We start from the raw sequence: 16538 nt of genomic DNA, 5'->3' as shown, positions 1-16538 counted from the left end.
TCAAAAATTCCCCTTTGCTTTTTTGCAAAATCTCACCCAACATTTGGAGTTCGCTTTTTCGGTCCTTTGGCTTCTAGGCTTAATATTAGCAACATGGTGGCTTCACTGAGCTTTTTTGAAAAAAAGCTTTTCTCCTCTATCCACACAGTCTTATTTGGGTCCCTTAGTCAGTCCGTAAGCATGTTTGGAACAGTCCCCAGTGCTCTGCCAGGGCTCATATTGCAGAACCGTCACGTATGGGCGTTTGTAGTTATAAATACTTGACCCGTCTCCAGGGGTGGGGCTTCCAACCCTTTAAACAGCCCCGTTGCCCGTTATCAGGCTGTTGGCTCTCAGTGCCAGGATTGGTGGTGGGAGGCCCTCTGTAACTGGGACACGAGTGAAATGGAACATAATGGGTCTGCTTCAAATGCTGAGAAGATCCACCAGAACCGCCTGTCGGCCGAAGATGAAGACCAGGACGCGGCCCTCACCATCGTGACGGTGCTGGACAGAGTGGCCACCATCGTGGACAAAGTGCAGGCAAGCCAGAAGAGGATCGAGGAGAGGCACCGGGTGGTGGAAAACTCCATTAAGTCCGTGCAGATCGACCTGCTGAAGCTGTCGCAGGCACACAGCAACACGGGCTATGTCATCAACAAGCTCTTTGAGAAAACCCGCAAGGTCAGTGCCCACATTAAGGACGTGAAGGCCCGAGTGGAGAAGCAGCAAGTTCACGTGACGAAAGTGGAAACGAAGCAAGAGGAGATAATGAAGAAGAACAAATTCCGGGTGGTGATATTCCAGGTAAGCTTGCGCTTGGGTTTACCCTGATGACTACTGCAACCCCTCGCCTGCTTTCACTGCCAACAAGTCCTAGCAAACCTTGCCTCGGAGCTATTGTACATGTGCATGTCGTAGAGTTCTCTATCAGCGTATAGTCTCAGGATCAGACCACTTTTAAGTGAACGAACGTACTGTCAGGTCGGTATTTTGAGCCTCTCTACCATTTCGTGTAATACGAACTGTGGGCTGTAGCTGAGGCTATTTCTTGCCTTTGAAACTTAATATTGGGAAAGCTCTTTCAGCACGTTGGCCATCTTAGCGTGATGCCCTCACATAGGCTTTAGAACATTCGAACTGGGAGAGACCTAAGAAGCCTCTGGTATAAAACATTCTATACCAGAAAGAAGCTGAGGACCTGTAGCCCTGCAATGTGGTTTGTTTTGTGTTTCTTATTATGGAGAGCCAGGAAGACCCTAAGCAGTACAGTGTAAGCTTTTCAGAATATAATCTATTGGAATTTTTACACGCGAGTTACAATAAGAAACCGTATTTTGCAATGAACCAGGCAATTGTTCTTATTTTTGTTGTTATTCCTGTAGTTATACAAATGTCGGAGTCACAGAAGTGATTCCTTATATTTAATTACAAAGCCTTTTTACTTAGCTGATACAATAGTTTTTGTGTGGCGTCACCTATTGAGCTAAGTTCCTATATTGTTGTAGAGTTGAACTCATATATTTTTTTTAACTAGGACCATAATTGTAGCAAATGCATACTATCTATAATATAGTTTAAAACTATTTACAAATAAAAAAGAAAAAGTTGAACTTTCATGGTATAAAAACGGGAAAATCATTATCAGATAGTTTACAGAAGACAAAATAAAAAAAGCAGAATTCCACCTTCACCTACTTTCTTGCAGTTACCAAAACATAACATATTTAGAGTTTAAGGGTAGAAAAAAACAAGCACCTCACTGTTCTGCTACGGTAGTAGGATAATTAATTGGCACAACATTTCTGTAGGATAGTTTTATTAGTACAAATTAAGAATTTTAAACATTCACAAATCTTTTGGCCCAAAAAATTATTGTCAAAGATTTTGTTCTAAGTATAAAATCAGTAATATATTCCATGGTGCATACATACATGATTATCATTACCGTGTTTTTAAAATGGGTGCCCATATGCTTAGGAAAAAAAACCCTAGAGGAATGAAAACAGAATGAAATAGGAGGGCAGTTGGATTATGTAGGCAGATCATTTTAAGATACTAGGCGTGTGGGCCCTAACCTCCCACAGCATTCTCTACTCATTAGTCAATTCTCCATAGCCCTCTCTTGACTGATAAGGTTACACAGTGGTATTGTGAATCTGTTGGTTATTTAGGAAGAAGAGTAGAAAGGAGAAAGAAGTGTTGCTTATTTCAAAGTTAGATAGTTGGAACTATGTCATTTCCCTTTCCTTCCAGATCCCTGAAAGTTCCTCTCCAGACTTCATACTTAAAAAAAATTAGTCACCTTAGCTTCAGAGCCTAGTTCCAAATGTAGTGTATGTAATGGGGATCTAGATTTGGTGTTGGAGAATGTGGTATCCGTTCTTCAATTCCCTTTCCAAGGGCATAAGCAGTAATGGGCACACATCACCTCCACCTGCCAGCAAACATGCTTAGTGTCCAGCATGTGTCCTGAGAACCTTCGTGCCAAGATGGAGCAGGTGCCAGTCAAGCTATACAGAGGCTAGAGCACAGACGTTCCTGAAAAGTTCTAATGGTCTCTTGTTTGTCTATTGACGTAATTCTTTTTTTTTTTTTTTTTTAAGTTATGATGTTTCTGTTTTTATTCACCATTCATTCCCTGTAACCTGCTATTTCCCCCCCTGTCTTTGAGCCCCTATAATTACTTGAATGAATAGAAGATCCTATGAAAAAATCGCTGAGAGGCACTAGTTAGGTCAGATACCTTTCCTTGTAAGACAGAGTGCTGTGAAGATTCGTGAAATTAAGTTTTCGGAGTAAGCAGCGGTTAGTCAACGAGCAGTCAACTACAATGGTAGGGAAAAGACGAAGGCAAATAACAGTGGACATAGAACTCATATTTGATGATTCATTAGATGTTGGAACACAATACAATATTCACATGATTGTTTTTAAAGTTCTTGTCATTCATTCTCATAGTTCATATGTGTAAGTGGTTATATTGAGAATGCTCCTTCTACTGAAATTAACTTGAAGCTAATTCAGCAATAGGATATGTGCGTTTCCATTTGGGTCCTTCCTCTAAAACTTTTCCCTCCATATATCTTTTGGTGGCAACCTTTATTGGTATTTTATGTCCCACAGTTGTGTGTGGCTGAGCTTTTACCCACACATTGGACATTGGCATTAAAAAAATTATCTATTTATCATACAATTATCATTTTTCTTTGAACATACTTTCACTTTGATGACCTTTTGATCATACAAAACAGGAGTCTTAGCATATCTTAGAACAATTTTGCTTACTAAGCACAGGCCTGTGGTCACCGAGTGAAATCTTTGCCATTCCCTAATGGTAAATCCCAGACTTCTATATATTCCAAATTCCCCTAGTTATATTACTGTAATATTCAAGTCTGACCCAAAGTACTCATTTTGTTGTAAAATTCATTTTTTTAAAACACACTTGGACTTATACATAAAAATATGTAATTATCATATTTGGAAATCAGTTATAATCCAACCCCATAGACTTCAATTATTATTACAGTGTGTTCACTACTGACTCATGTATCTCTGACTCATGGGATTTACAACAAATGGATTCATATAACAAGTAGTGTCCCTGACTCTATCTCTGTTTTCTGTTGTCTGCTTTTGTATAATTTGTTGTGTAATGGAAGAAGGGTATGTGATTTCTGAGCCCTATCTGATTTCTGAGTTATATTTGATTTCTGAGTTATATCTGATTTCACAGCAGGATTTCCCCCCTACCAGGCAGTAATTATTTTTTGGCTCTTTCCTTATCTAATTATACCTTCTCAGGCCATACCCACCCACTTGCTGTTGGTGAAGCTACTCCCTGCAACAGGTGTCAGGAAAAGAGGAATAATCTCGGTGCTTCTGATTCATCAGAGAGCTATGAGACGCCCACCCTGCCCTTCTTTAAAAAGCTCCTACATTCTCTAGTCCTGTAGTCAAAGATTTTAATTTTAAATACATATCAAAAGAAATAAGGTTCCATGGATTGATTCTTCTTCACTATCCGTCTGGTAGGTTTTGGAATATATGTCAACGTGTTTCTTACATTTTATTAATTTTCTTTTGAACAGGTTTACTCTGGCTACTAAGTAGGAGCACAATCTTAATTAGGGAATTTTAACTCGGGGGTTCAGTGAAAAGTCTCATAATCTCCAAAGTTTTCCCTGTTTAGTTTTAGAAATAATCCCTAAGTAGTTGGGTTCCATTAGCAGCTGTGTTTCTGGGCTGGTAAGATCACCAGTGTCCGTGTTCCCAAATCTAATTCTCATTGTCCTTGGACACATTTGATTGTCCCTCCCTCTGTTCTTGAAATTCCTTTTCCCTTAGCTGCAGGGAGGTAGGGGTAAGGCTGCTACTCTCTTGGATTTCTTCCTGCTTCACTGGCTGATCTTTCTCCTCTTGGTTTTCTCATCTCTTCTTACCTACAAATCCGAAATCCATTTATCTATAACACCAAAACCTATATGATTTAATAACTTATTTGGCAGCAAGACCTTACTTGACCCAATCTTGATCGATGACAAAATCTGACCTGAGATAGCATGAGGCTGTTTATAGTCTTTAACCCACCTTAGAGTGAATGTTCATATATTTTTTTCCACAAAAATGCTTCTTCCCAAGATCTCACTGGGAATGTTATATTATTTTTTTTCCAAATCTGAAATATTCTGAACTCTGAAACACACCTTGGTCCCAAAGAGTTTGAATAATAGAATGTAGACTCATTCACTCAATGTCTTCATGATAGTTTTAACCTTATCTCATGATTTCTAATTTAATCCTTATGTTAGTGACTCCAAAATGTTTATCTCTAGTCCAGACCTCCCTTTTAAAATCCCAACTTACATACTTACAGCTGTCTACTCAACGTCTCTGCTTAGATTTCCAGGAGGCATTTCAGATCCATCACATGTAGATCTCACCTTTTCCTTCTGGTCTCTTCCTCCTGCTGTCTTGTCATCTTTTTTAAGGAAAAATCTGTCCTTCAATTGCTCAGACCATGTACTTGAGAATTATCACTTGAGGTCACCAAATGATAATGCTCTTTAACACTCACATCCAAATCTACCAGCAAATCCTGTTGCCTTCTATGTTCAAAGTGGAATCAGACCACTTCTGACCACTGCTGCCAACACCCTGACCCACTCTCACCTGACTTGTCTCAGTGGTCTCTAACAGTTCTCCCTGCTTCTTAGAGTCTTGCCCCCATAGCCTATTTTCAACAGACTGATCCTTTTACAACATGGGCCACATCATGGCACCTCTCTCCTCAGAACTCTTAAAGGCTTCCTCTCACACTCAACATATTGGATACAGAGCCCTACATGATCTAGCCCTCCTGTTACCTCTCTTGCCCTCTCTCCTTCTTTTGTTGCCTGCCCCCTGATCACGTTGCTCCAGCCACTTCATCCACCTTGCTGTTTCTCCTTCCCTTCCAAAAATACCCATTACCTGGCTAGAATGTCACCTTATTAGTGAGGCCTTTTCGAGTCTCCTTCCTAGTCACTGTATCTCCCCCTTCCCTGCTTTATTTTTCACCTCTAAGCACTTCCCACCATCCAACATACTTTACATTTAACTTGTCTCTCTCTCTGAAACTATCAATATAAGCTCTTCTGCTCTGTTTTCCTCACAGGAGGAGGTCCTCAGTTCTTAGTGCATGGTAGGTGCTTAGTTACCATTTGTTGGATGAAGATATGGCCTCTTATTTATCTCAACAGTCATCTTGGGCATAAAACATAAGACACATCTTTTTCTTCATGCACTTTTCATTAAGTGAAAGCCCCCGGGAGACATTTATAAATAAGCAGGGTTCCAATTTAATTTAGACTGTGATAAATGCTATAAATAGAGGTATGCATGTGTCATTTTGATATAAATTGGAGACACAATTAACCTCTTGGGGAAATTGGGGACATTTGAACCCATTCATAAAGAGAGATATTTTTTTACGAAGGTGAACAAGAGATCAAGGGGTGTTTAAGGATGTAAGACCCACCTATACAGTGTTTGCATTACCTGTTGGTGGAACCGAGAGTAGTTGTGTGTTGCTGGACTGGGGAGAACATGGCTTAGCTCAAACTGAATCATACTAAGAGTTTGAACACTATCCTTTGAGTATTGATGAGCTCCTAAAAGTTTTAAAGTAGAAAAAGGATGTGATCAGAGCTGTGCTTTAGATATATTTCTCAGGAAATACTAAGGTGATATTTTGGAGGTAGAAGTATTACATAAATTCAGACCTCAGGTGACAAGAACCTGAATTAAAACCTTGGTAGAGGCAGGGAGGAAGGAGGAGAGAACAGGTGAGTTATTAAGCAGTATTATTGACAGTACTTGGTGAGCTGTTAGATATGGGATGGGAAGGAGAGAAAATATTTGGGACGATGACTCTGAGGTTTCTAGCTGAGTGGCACCTGGATGGGTATGGGTGCTGAGAGGTTCAGGAAGGGAAGTAGCTGTGGAGAGGATGATGAATTAAGTTTGAGATACTCATGCTACTAGGTGGAGGGGGTCTGTCCATTATTTAAAAACGTGTCTTCATCTTAGGAGAAAGGGAAAGATGAAAATATTTGTGAATTTGCTTATAATTGGATCTTAAGGCAGAGGCTTGGATAAGGTTGGGGGATGAAGAAGGAAAAAGGGCTAAGGAGAGGAGAACCTGGAGAAATACCAACATTTCAGGAGTAGGCAACCCGGCCAGTATGGCTCACCAGTTGGGTGTTAACCCAGGAACCAATAGGTCACTGGCTTGATCCCCGGTAGAGGATGTGAAAGAGGCAGCTGGCCGACGATATTGCTCTCTCAGCTCATGGATGTTTCCATCTCTCTGTCCCTCTCCTTCCTCCTCTCTCTAAGAGTCATTAAAAACATTTTTTAATAAGAGAAGTGGGCAGAGGATAAGCAGCCTATGGAGGAGATGTAAAGGCCCAGCAGAAGGCAAAAGAACTGGTCTCTAACATGCTTCCTTTTTCCTCCAGGAGGATATTCGGTGTCCAACATCCCTGTCTATTGTTAAAGACAAAAGCATAACTGAGAATCAAGAGGAGGACGATGAAGATGTCTTTGATCCCCCAATAGAGCTGTCTTCGGATGAAGAATATTACATTGAAGAAAGCAGATCCACAAGGTTTAGAAAGTCAGGCAAGGAGCGCATAGATAATATCAAAAAGGCATTTTCCAAAGAAAACATGCAGAAGACGCGGCAGAATTTTGACAAGAAAGTCAACAGAATGCGAACTAGAATAGTGACCCCAGAGAGGAGAGAGAGGCTCAGGCAGTCAGGGGAGAGGTTGAGGCAGTCAGGAGAGAGGCTGAAACAGTCAGGGGAAAGGTTTAAGCAATCTATTTCTAATGCAGCTCCCTCGAAGGACACGTTTAAGATGCGTGGCCTTCGGAAAGCTAGAGGAGGAATGGGAACAGTGGCCGAAGGGCCAGGAGAGACCAGGGAGATGGGCGTGGACATCATTGCCGGGAGCCAGTCTCTGAGCCCCATCAGTGAGCTCTACGGCAATGAGCTCAGCGAAACAGACCACGAGGAGGCCAGGGTGGTGCATCCTTCCAGCGAAGAGGGGGAAATCACAACTCCTGAGCCTTTAAGAGTTACTTTTAAGCCCCAGGTGAGAGTAGAGGATGACGAATCTCTTTTGGTAGATTTAAAGCAGTCTTCATAGAGAGGAATTAAGTATATGTTCAGTAAATCACCTTAATCATGCAGTTCTAATTTAAGTAAGTAGTATAGTCACGTAACCTTGATAGGCCATTTAAGAAACAATAAATGGTATGATTTTTATTTCTTATGTTTAAACTCTTAAAGGTAATACAAATATCATATACACTTCCTAGTAACTTCCTTGGGGCTTTGTTCTTTCTCCCCCGGGCTTGTAAGATTCTAGCAGCATCCTCTCATGTCATTCTCATGGCAGCTGTGCATTCTTAAGTTCCTTTCTCATGCACACCAGAAAAGTAGGATTCTAGAGAGGGCCAGTTAGGTGTTTAGTAGTTTAAGACAAGTGAAGGGCAGATTTGTGGCCATGATTTGCAAGTGAACTCTCGATTTTGGTCTAGATTTAAGGGGGTGTGGCCACCCTCCATGGAGATTATGGCATCCACATGTTCAAATCCATAGATTGGCTAGTAAATTAGTAATTGCACGTCTTTTTGGTGCTTTTGCATGAAGAATGGAGGTTCTTGATTGAGCATTTGGTTCTGGGTCACAGCTGTTCATACAGGGAGCGCTTGGTATGTGGCCTGCTCGTAAGCTCATCAGCAAATTGGAGGGGGTAGACCTGTCCTGCCCATCTCAGAGCACCGTTGTGAAGATCCAAGGAAACGCTGTGCATTCTGGGGTCACAAGACACACATCCAGAGGAAACGAGCCCTACTGATTTCTCAAACACAGAATCGGACTAATCACACCTGAAAAAGTCCTGCCAGCCACGTGGTGGGGACGTAGGTTGGACAGACACTAAAGTGGGTGTTCAAGTCTTTTCACAGAATCAGTGCTTATGTGACATCTCTCTTTTTTTTTAATCAAAGACTAAAATGAAACCTTGGGCTTGGGTTGGATCTTAAGAGTTTTTTTTTTTTTTTAAGTCTTTTTCTAATTTTCTTTTTATTTTGATCTGTGGTGGACTATAGCAACATTTGTTTGAGGAGCGTGCAGCATAAGACTGTGGCTGTGTACAAAGCTAGTCCTGTTTGGGAGGGGAGGTGGTGTTTGGAATCAACCTCAGATAATTCTGTTTTACAGAGTGCAGCCCTCAGGGTGTGTCTGTCCAAGACCGTACTCGTAGGGGTTCATTTTAGATGCTCTGGGAGGAAGCCAGATTCCACTCTTAGCTTTAGACCTAGCCAACAATCCAGAAGTAGACATTATTGCTAAAGAAAGATAGTCAGGGTCATACTGGTTCTGCACTACTGGTACTATTTAAATATCTGGTTTTGTAATAGGGAGGAGATGATGGAATTGTTGAACTTGATGAGTTTGGATAGCAATCAGCTTTCAGCTCAGTTGGGTGCTCATGTAATAATTGTAATCAATATACACACATCATAAACAAACACAGAATAAACCAACTTTAAGATATTTGACTCAGTTACCCCAGATGTTTGGGTTTGGGAGTTTGACTCAGTATCATTTCTTCTTCAGTCTGCATGAACACATAAAATCATACGTGGCTCATTTTTTTATATTGAAAACTAAAGTGTATACAGCGTTGAACAGTACAATGGATAATTTAAAAAATGTGATTTAAAGAGAGCTTGGATGCCTAATCACATATTTCCTTAAAGCCATAATAAATTTGAATTTTAAAAAAGACATTTTACTAAGTTTGGTGTCAGTGTCCTATTTGTAAGTGTTGTTACTAGTAATGAATGCAAACAGTAATGTGTGAATTTGATATAACAACCTTTCTTATCACAGGTATGTTTCTAGGTTAAGAAGAATGTAAACATAAGCTTTTTTTTTCTTTCTTTCTAGTCCTATGCAGACTAAATCTCATTTGGGCTAGAACACTTTTCGGCAAATATACCTTTGTGAGGAATATTTGTAACATCTGTGTGCTTATTGACCCATTGTATAAACAGACTTGACATGCTTTGGAACATTTCCCATGTAGACATATTTGAATTTTGATGCCGAAGGATTTATAACATGGTCAGCTCTTCATCACAATAGATGTGCAAACTCAGAAACACTCAATTTCATGTTCTCAGAGGTTTATTGTGATCTTGTCCTTCGTTCTTGAACTAGGATTTTCCCCTCCATGTCACTCTGTCTCTTGAATTGCTCCCCATGTGTAGGTCATTCCTCATTTCTGCATTCATGATATTTACTTCTTTTCTTTTCCCTGTTTTCTTGATGTAAAGAATGGCTATTTATAATGGGCTGCAAAGTCACACATTCCCACTTAATGCAAAGAATAGGCTGGTCAGCGTTTCTTGTTGTAAAAGAACAGATTTTCTGCTCATTTTACTCTTCTCTGTTTTTGAAATTATGCATGTCAGGTTTTTTAAATTTATATTTTATTGATTTTTTACAGAGAGGAAGAGAGAGGGATAGAGAGTTAGAAACATCGATGAGAATCATCGATCAGTTGCCTCTTGCACACCCCCTACTGGGGATGTGCCCGCAACCAAGGTACATGCCCTTGACCGGAATCGAACCTGGGACCTTTCAGTCTGGTCCCCGCATTTGAGCTTTTCCGCCGGTGGAGGAGATGGCCATGTCACCCAGCATCATTGTGCTGAGATAAGAGCCTCAGGTTTCAGAAAGGATTACAGGAGCACGGAGGAAGAAGCATTTAATGAGCTGGGAGGGGTTGTCTGATGGCTAGAGGAAATGATACTTCAGTTGGCTTTCGAAGACCAATCCGAAATCAGCTAACTGATGTAGAATTCAAGCCAAATTACAGCTGGAGAGATTCTGTGTCAATGTTTTGGGTTTTACATCAAAGGCCATAAAAAACTACTGAGGGGTTTTAAACCAAGTGCCGTGTTCGATGTTTTTGAAAAGTTGCTCTATTAACTCACCACGGGCAGGGAGACCAGTTACTTGGGCCTTCGCATTTCCAGGTAAGAAAGTAGTACCCGACCTAGCACGTTGACACGGGCAGAGCTATGAACAGGATAAACTTGGATGTGGGTTGTGATGGGAAGCGAATGAGAGCCAGGTTTCTGACTTGGGCAAGTGGCTGTGCCATTCTCTGAGATTGGGATTCTAAGATAATACTTCCGAGCCTCTGACGGCCTTGGTTGCTGGTCCCTGGGCCTCACCTGAGAAAGGGAAGCTGGGACCCTATCTGGAAGCTCCCACGCTGGGACCCCCCTTCTCTAGCCACTGTGCCTCTCCCCTCTGCTTGAAGAAAAGTTCGATTTTAACTGACAAGCTCCTCAGCCTCTCCACCAGCGCTCCAAAGTCCTTGAGAAGCAGAATTGCCTTTCAGATCCAAGGCCATTGTGAGAGCTTCCCTCTCATCTCTGGCTTAGCTCAAGGCCAAGTTTCTGCTTGCTCATTGTGTGCACCAGAGAAAAGCTACTTCTGATTCTTAGAATAGAATTTTTCTCTTAATATCCGTTGTTTGGCACCTGAGGATTCGTCATTGTTGTGCTTGATATTGCAGCTAACTCTACAGAGAAAGCTGCTGTGACCTGGTACACTGGCCATGGCCAAGGCCATGCTCATGTAGCTACTCATATCAGCCGCCGTGGTTGCAATAGGAGTCTCTGTCTCCTTGTGGGTACTTTGGGGACTGTCGCATTAGTCTGAGTCATGTCTTCACAAATGTATTAGGGGCTTAATGCAACCCGTTCCTCTTAAAGGTTCTGGCTGATGGAAGAGTTATATAAGGATTGCCAACAAAGTGGGACCAAAGGGTTGTCTTTATTACTGGCTGGTACGTGTCCAGCAAATACCTCAAATGTAGAACATCTGGTAAATTCTTCTGCAGAACGTGGCTTAGACTTAAGACAAGAGATAGGCCCTTCTCTCTCCCTTCTGCATGCTCTGGTGGGCAGTGTGCAGAGCAAGGTTTGCGGAGCAGAGCACAGTCCGTTTTCTCAACTAGCAGGGAAGCCGCCGGCCTGCTTCACGTACTCCTCCGGGGGAGCTGTGAGAAGGAGGGCCCCCCTTCTGAGTGACCCGGGTCAGAAGGGCAGGAAGCAAGGAGATGAGTTAGAGAGGCCAGAGCCCTGGGCCAGAAAACCCACCACACCAGAATGTAGAGTCCAGTTTGAAGCCACAGCCTGGTTCATGCTCCTGAGGCCCAATGTGCAGTTAAATGTAGCCCAGTGAAGGTGGCTGCCACTCCGGAGGCCTGCTGTGGGCACATGGACCTGAGGGTGCTGAAACTTTAGGCAGCTGAGCATTTTTGCTATTTGTTTGTTTTATTAATCCTCATCTGAGGATATTTTTTGCATTGATATTTTAGAGTGAAAGAGAAAGGGTGGGGGAGAAGGGAGGGAGGAAGGAAGGGAGAGGGAAGGAAGGAGGGAGAGAGAGAGAACAATGTGAGAGATCAGCTGGTTGCCTCCTGCATGCACCTTGACTGGGCTGGAGATCGAATCTATTGTACAACCAAGGTATGTGCCTTTGACTGGGAACTGAACCCAGGACCCCTTGGTGCCAGGGCCAATGTTCTAACTTAGCAACCCCGGCCAGGACTTAGGCCGTTTGACTTTGAAGGAAGGAGTGGATAAAGATCTCCCTGAAGGAAGGAGTGAGTCAAGAAGTTAGCTAATGTCTAAATGAAGCTATTCTTCCGAACAATTCTTGGGCTCACATTTCATGAATTTTCTCATCATTCTGTGACTATCATTACCTTTGAAAGGATAAGGATTCTCTATCCTCAGATACTGTCTGATTTCCAAACCTCCCTGATACAATCCACTTGAAGATCAGAGAAACATCATATATTGTTCTAAGCTTAAACTTAGCACTATAGCGGACACCACAGTTTGGATGGTTCAGTTCAGTTTCTTGCTTTTGTGTTCACTGAGCTATTAATATTCCTCCTGCTGAAGCTTGCCCCTGGCATCAATCATGAGAAGCAGCCCAGTTATCCTGATAATCTCCGGGGCCAATCATAACATTGCTATCAGTTTTATTAGGCCTTTTAAATTTGCATGAGTTTTAAATTCTCAACAAACTTTCTGGTAGGTAGATATATTGTTTTAGAATAAAATACCCATTGAAATGATTTGTCACTTATTGTGCCACATTTATTTAGAATGTTTTCATAAAGAGGATAAATAAATGAACAGGATTACACATGGGATGCGTTTGGCTCTAGTTCAAGCAATGGAGAAGATGTCAGAGGGAAACATACATATGGTCAGCTGTAAGAAAATAGGACTAAATTGTCCTCAACAGGAGAAAAAATAGTCATGTAAACAATAGGTTGTAGATCCATGAGGAAAGTTCACCAAAAAGTTCTCTATTTGAAACTCACATAAAAAAGCCATCACCACCATGCTAGGCAAACCTGTATTGGAGATTAAAATCATTCAAAATGTAGTAGTCATTCTCCCATATTCTTAAAAAGTTACTTCCTTCCTTGCCCTAGCCAGTTTGGCTCAGTGGAAAGAGCATCAGCCTGCAGACTGAAGAGTCCCAAGTTCGATTCCAGTTAAGGGCACATGCCTAGGTTGTGGCTTGGTCCTCACACTGGAGGCAGCCAATCAATGATATTCTCTCATCATTGATGTTTCTATCTTTCTCCCTTCCTCTCTGAAATCAATAAAAAATATATTAAAAAAAAGTTACCTCCTTCCAGTCTTAAACATTTTTTTTTTTCCTTTCTAGAAGACAGCATCTGGAAGGGAGCAGGGTTGGAAAGAGGCTAACTAATTAATTGGTTAGGGTCAAAAGGAGCTGTAACTTACTCTTATAGTTTGATGGAAATCAGACAATATGCATAACATGGATTACTTTCCTTGACTTTCAAAACTTTGTGCAGAAAGGATGATTATTACATTTTCTCCTCAGTGGCATGGAAATGGGGAGAACGGACATGGAAATTGTGAAACTTAATCATGAGTCTTCTAGGCCCCAAACCAACTCTCTCAACTGAATTACAAATCAAAGCCGGAAACGTCTTTACTAGAGTCTCTGGAGGAGCCTGGTGGTCTCTGCGGTCACTGAGAAGAAAGCAAAAGAACATGGGTTTCTGATGCGGGGGAAGCGAGTGGGGTTATCCGCAAAGAAAGTCTCTTTCTCTGCAGAAGCACCTCCTTCCAGAGAGGGTATAAAAATTGGACAGTCTATTTGGGAGCAGGGCAATCACTCAAGTGCCTAGAGACCAATGTCTGCATCATGTTTCTGTTCTACAGTTTTCATAATGAGCAGCCAGGGGTGTCATATTCATTTACAATAGCTCTTTTTGTAAAACCTTTTCTAACGTGCATGCATTCTGAGAGTCTGAGTTGAGTGCAAGAGACTTAACTGTGTTTCTCATCCATGAGACAATGTCTCTTGCACCTTCTGTAATTCAATGTCGTCTTTATATTAGGTATTGAATAAGTATTTATGAAATGTAAACAAATGAATGACTGAACTGTATGACATCTTCCCTAAAGATCTTTGAGTTTACTTGATATTTATTGAGCTCCTCCAATAAGCCTGGTAGAGTCAAACTCTGGGCATAAAGCAGTTAAGACAAAGTCCCTGCTCTCAGAGAGCTAACATTGCAGAGAGAGACTTACAATAAGTGAGCATATCAGGTGGTGGTAAACGTTATGAAGAAAAATGAGTCAGAGTTTGGGGGTAGGGTGTAATGGGTGGGGTGGTACAGGCTGGGTGCCGTTTTAGAAAGAGTGTGTCCAGGAAGATCTCTCTGATAGGGAGCCATAGTGTCCTGAAGCGAATGAGTCAACTCTGCAGATATTTGGGGGGGGGGGGGGGGATTTCAGTGTGGTCAGGGGTCAGGAGTCAGTGGCTGACGTGGGTGAGGGTGGAAGAGTGGGGAGAGGCGGTGTTATAGGCTGTGGCAAAGACTTTGGTTTTTACTCTGAAGGAGGACATATTGGAACTTGTTGAGCAAGTGACAGGATCTAATCTATTGACCTCATTATTTATACTCGCTGAAAAATCATACCAGCATTTACACAAAAAGCTGACTACAATTCCTGCCTTAGTTCCCACTGCAAAGGAAATCACTCCAACTCCCAATGTTTGCTCCTTAATGGCTTAACTCCTCCTTGTGCCAGGAAAACCCATTGCGGCTCAAGGCTGACATCTAGTGGATATTTACTTCATAATTGTTTATAAACCTGCAGTTTGGAACATACCAGCTCTTAGGAATAGAGGGCGAACTTGAACATCACAAAACAGGATGATAGGACAATAATAATGTTATTCAAATAGTAGAGCGGATTTGCCGCCTTGTTTTTCCTTGGCTTGTATTCAGTTAAGTTCACATGTTTTTAGGATATATCCATTAGATCTGGCGAGTTTAGCTGCCGGAAGATTGGGGACTCAGTGGGATCAACCAGGGGTAAGTTCTCTGACTTTAGGGGGTGGCCCTCAAACGGTAGCCTGTGGTTGGTTGTGTGCGGGGTGGGAGGAAGTTTGAGGCCCTGTGGACATACTCAAACTCAGGTGAGATTGGGTACTTCCCAAACCTGGGTGGCGTATTTCATTGTAGCAATCAAAAGCCATTTACTTACTGTGAAAACTTGGGCAAGTTGCTCATTAGTTTCTAAGTAGTACCTCTTTGTGAAAGTGTTTTATTAAGTCAGATAATTTATGCAAAGGACTCGCACTAACATTTAGAAACAATCAGTGCCAGCCAGGCACTATTTAGAGAAAGTCAAGTCGCAGTAACTGTTCCAGGTAGTGATAATAGAATTCAAAACATTTTTTTTTCAACCGGCACTTAACATTCGCAGAGTTTAGCTTTTAACCATTTTGCTTATCTCTAGGATCCATTTAATCTGCATTGAGTGGGGATAGTTGAATATGCTGCTTAATCAAGGCATATCATTTATACTACATAGAGGTTAAATTTGTTTAGTGGCTTTCACATTACTTTTAGGAAAGAAGACCTAAATATTTATTTTATTTTATTTTTAAAATATATTTTATTGATTTTTCACAGAGAGGAAGGGAGAGAGATAGAGAGTTAGAAACGTCGATGAGAGAGAAACATCGACCAGCTGCCTCTTGCACACCTCCTACTGGGGATGTGCCTGCAACCCAGGTACATGCCCTTGACCGGAATCGAACCTGGGACCTTTCAGTCCGCAGACCACTGAGCCAAACCTGTTTTGGCTGAAGAAGACCTAAATATTTAGCTATGCAGGATCCGGCTTCATCCTCATCAACGATTACTCTTCCCTCTCAGTGTCTGCATTCCAGACTCAGGACCCTTCAGGTCCTCTGAGCTCTTGTCCTTTCTGTCTCAGGAACTCTGCAGAGGCCATCCCCTTAGCCTGTCCACACCTCTGCCGCCCCACCCCGACTAAGCATACACCTGGTTAATACCCACTTCTCTTTCTGGTTCATATGACACTTCCACAGGGAAGCTTTCCCTGACTGCACCTTACTCCCTATTGGGCAAACCTCCCTTATTGTATGACCACACAGCTTTCTGCACTTTTAAATTTTCTTCAGAACACAACATAGATTCAAAGTCTATATTTGGATAGTTGTATTTGTCTGCTTGACCAATTGCTAGGTCCCTACCACAGTGCCTTTTAGGTATATTTTATTTTTAATTAATTAATTAACTATTATTTTGTTGATTTTTTACAGAGAGGAAGAGAGAGGGATAGTGAGTTAGAAACATCAATCAGCCGCCTCTTGCAACCTCCTCTCTCCCCCCTCCTCCCCCCGCTTACTGGGGACGTGCCCACAACCAAGATACATGCCCTTGACCGCAATTGAACCTGGGACCTTTCAGTCTGCAGGCTGACGCTCTATATCCCCTGAGCCAAACCGGTTTTGGCCTTTTAGGTATATTTTAAATAGTAAAGTATTTTGAAAAGACACGTATCTTATTTGAAAATTAAAATGTAGACACGAGGAGACATGT

At 41.8% G+C, this 16538-nt stretch overlaps 1 protein-coding gene across 1 annotated transcript; it reads left to right on the top strand.

The window, feature by feature from the left end:
* Nucleotides 1-27: 27 nt before the first annotated feature.
* CAVIN4 (caveolae associated protein 4) lies at nucleotides 28-8784 on the top strand. Its single transcript, XM_036433182.2, has 2 exons — nucleotides 28-786; nucleotides 6984-8784. The coding sequence occupies exons 1-2, from the start codon at nucleotides 385-387 to the stop codon at nucleotides 7674-7676; spliced, it is 1095 nt and encodes a 364-aa protein (XP_036289075.1). The 5' UTR covers nucleotides 28-384; the 3' UTR covers nucleotides 7677-8784.
* The last annotated feature ends 7754 nt before the right edge of the window (nucleotides 8785-16538 follow it).

The sequence above is a fragment of the Pipistrellus kuhlii genome, unplaced genomic scaffold (genome assembly GCF_014108245.1).
Source record: "Pipistrellus kuhlii isolate mPipKuh1 unplaced genomic scaffold, mPipKuh1.p scaffold_m20_p_12, whole genome shotgun sequence".
NCBI lineage: Eukaryota > Metazoa > Chordata > Mammalia > Chiroptera > Vespertilionidae > Pipistrellus > Pipistrellus kuhlii.
The sequence above is the reverse complement of the archived record's forward strand: the minus strand, read 5'-3'. Positions and strand labels throughout refer to the sequence as shown.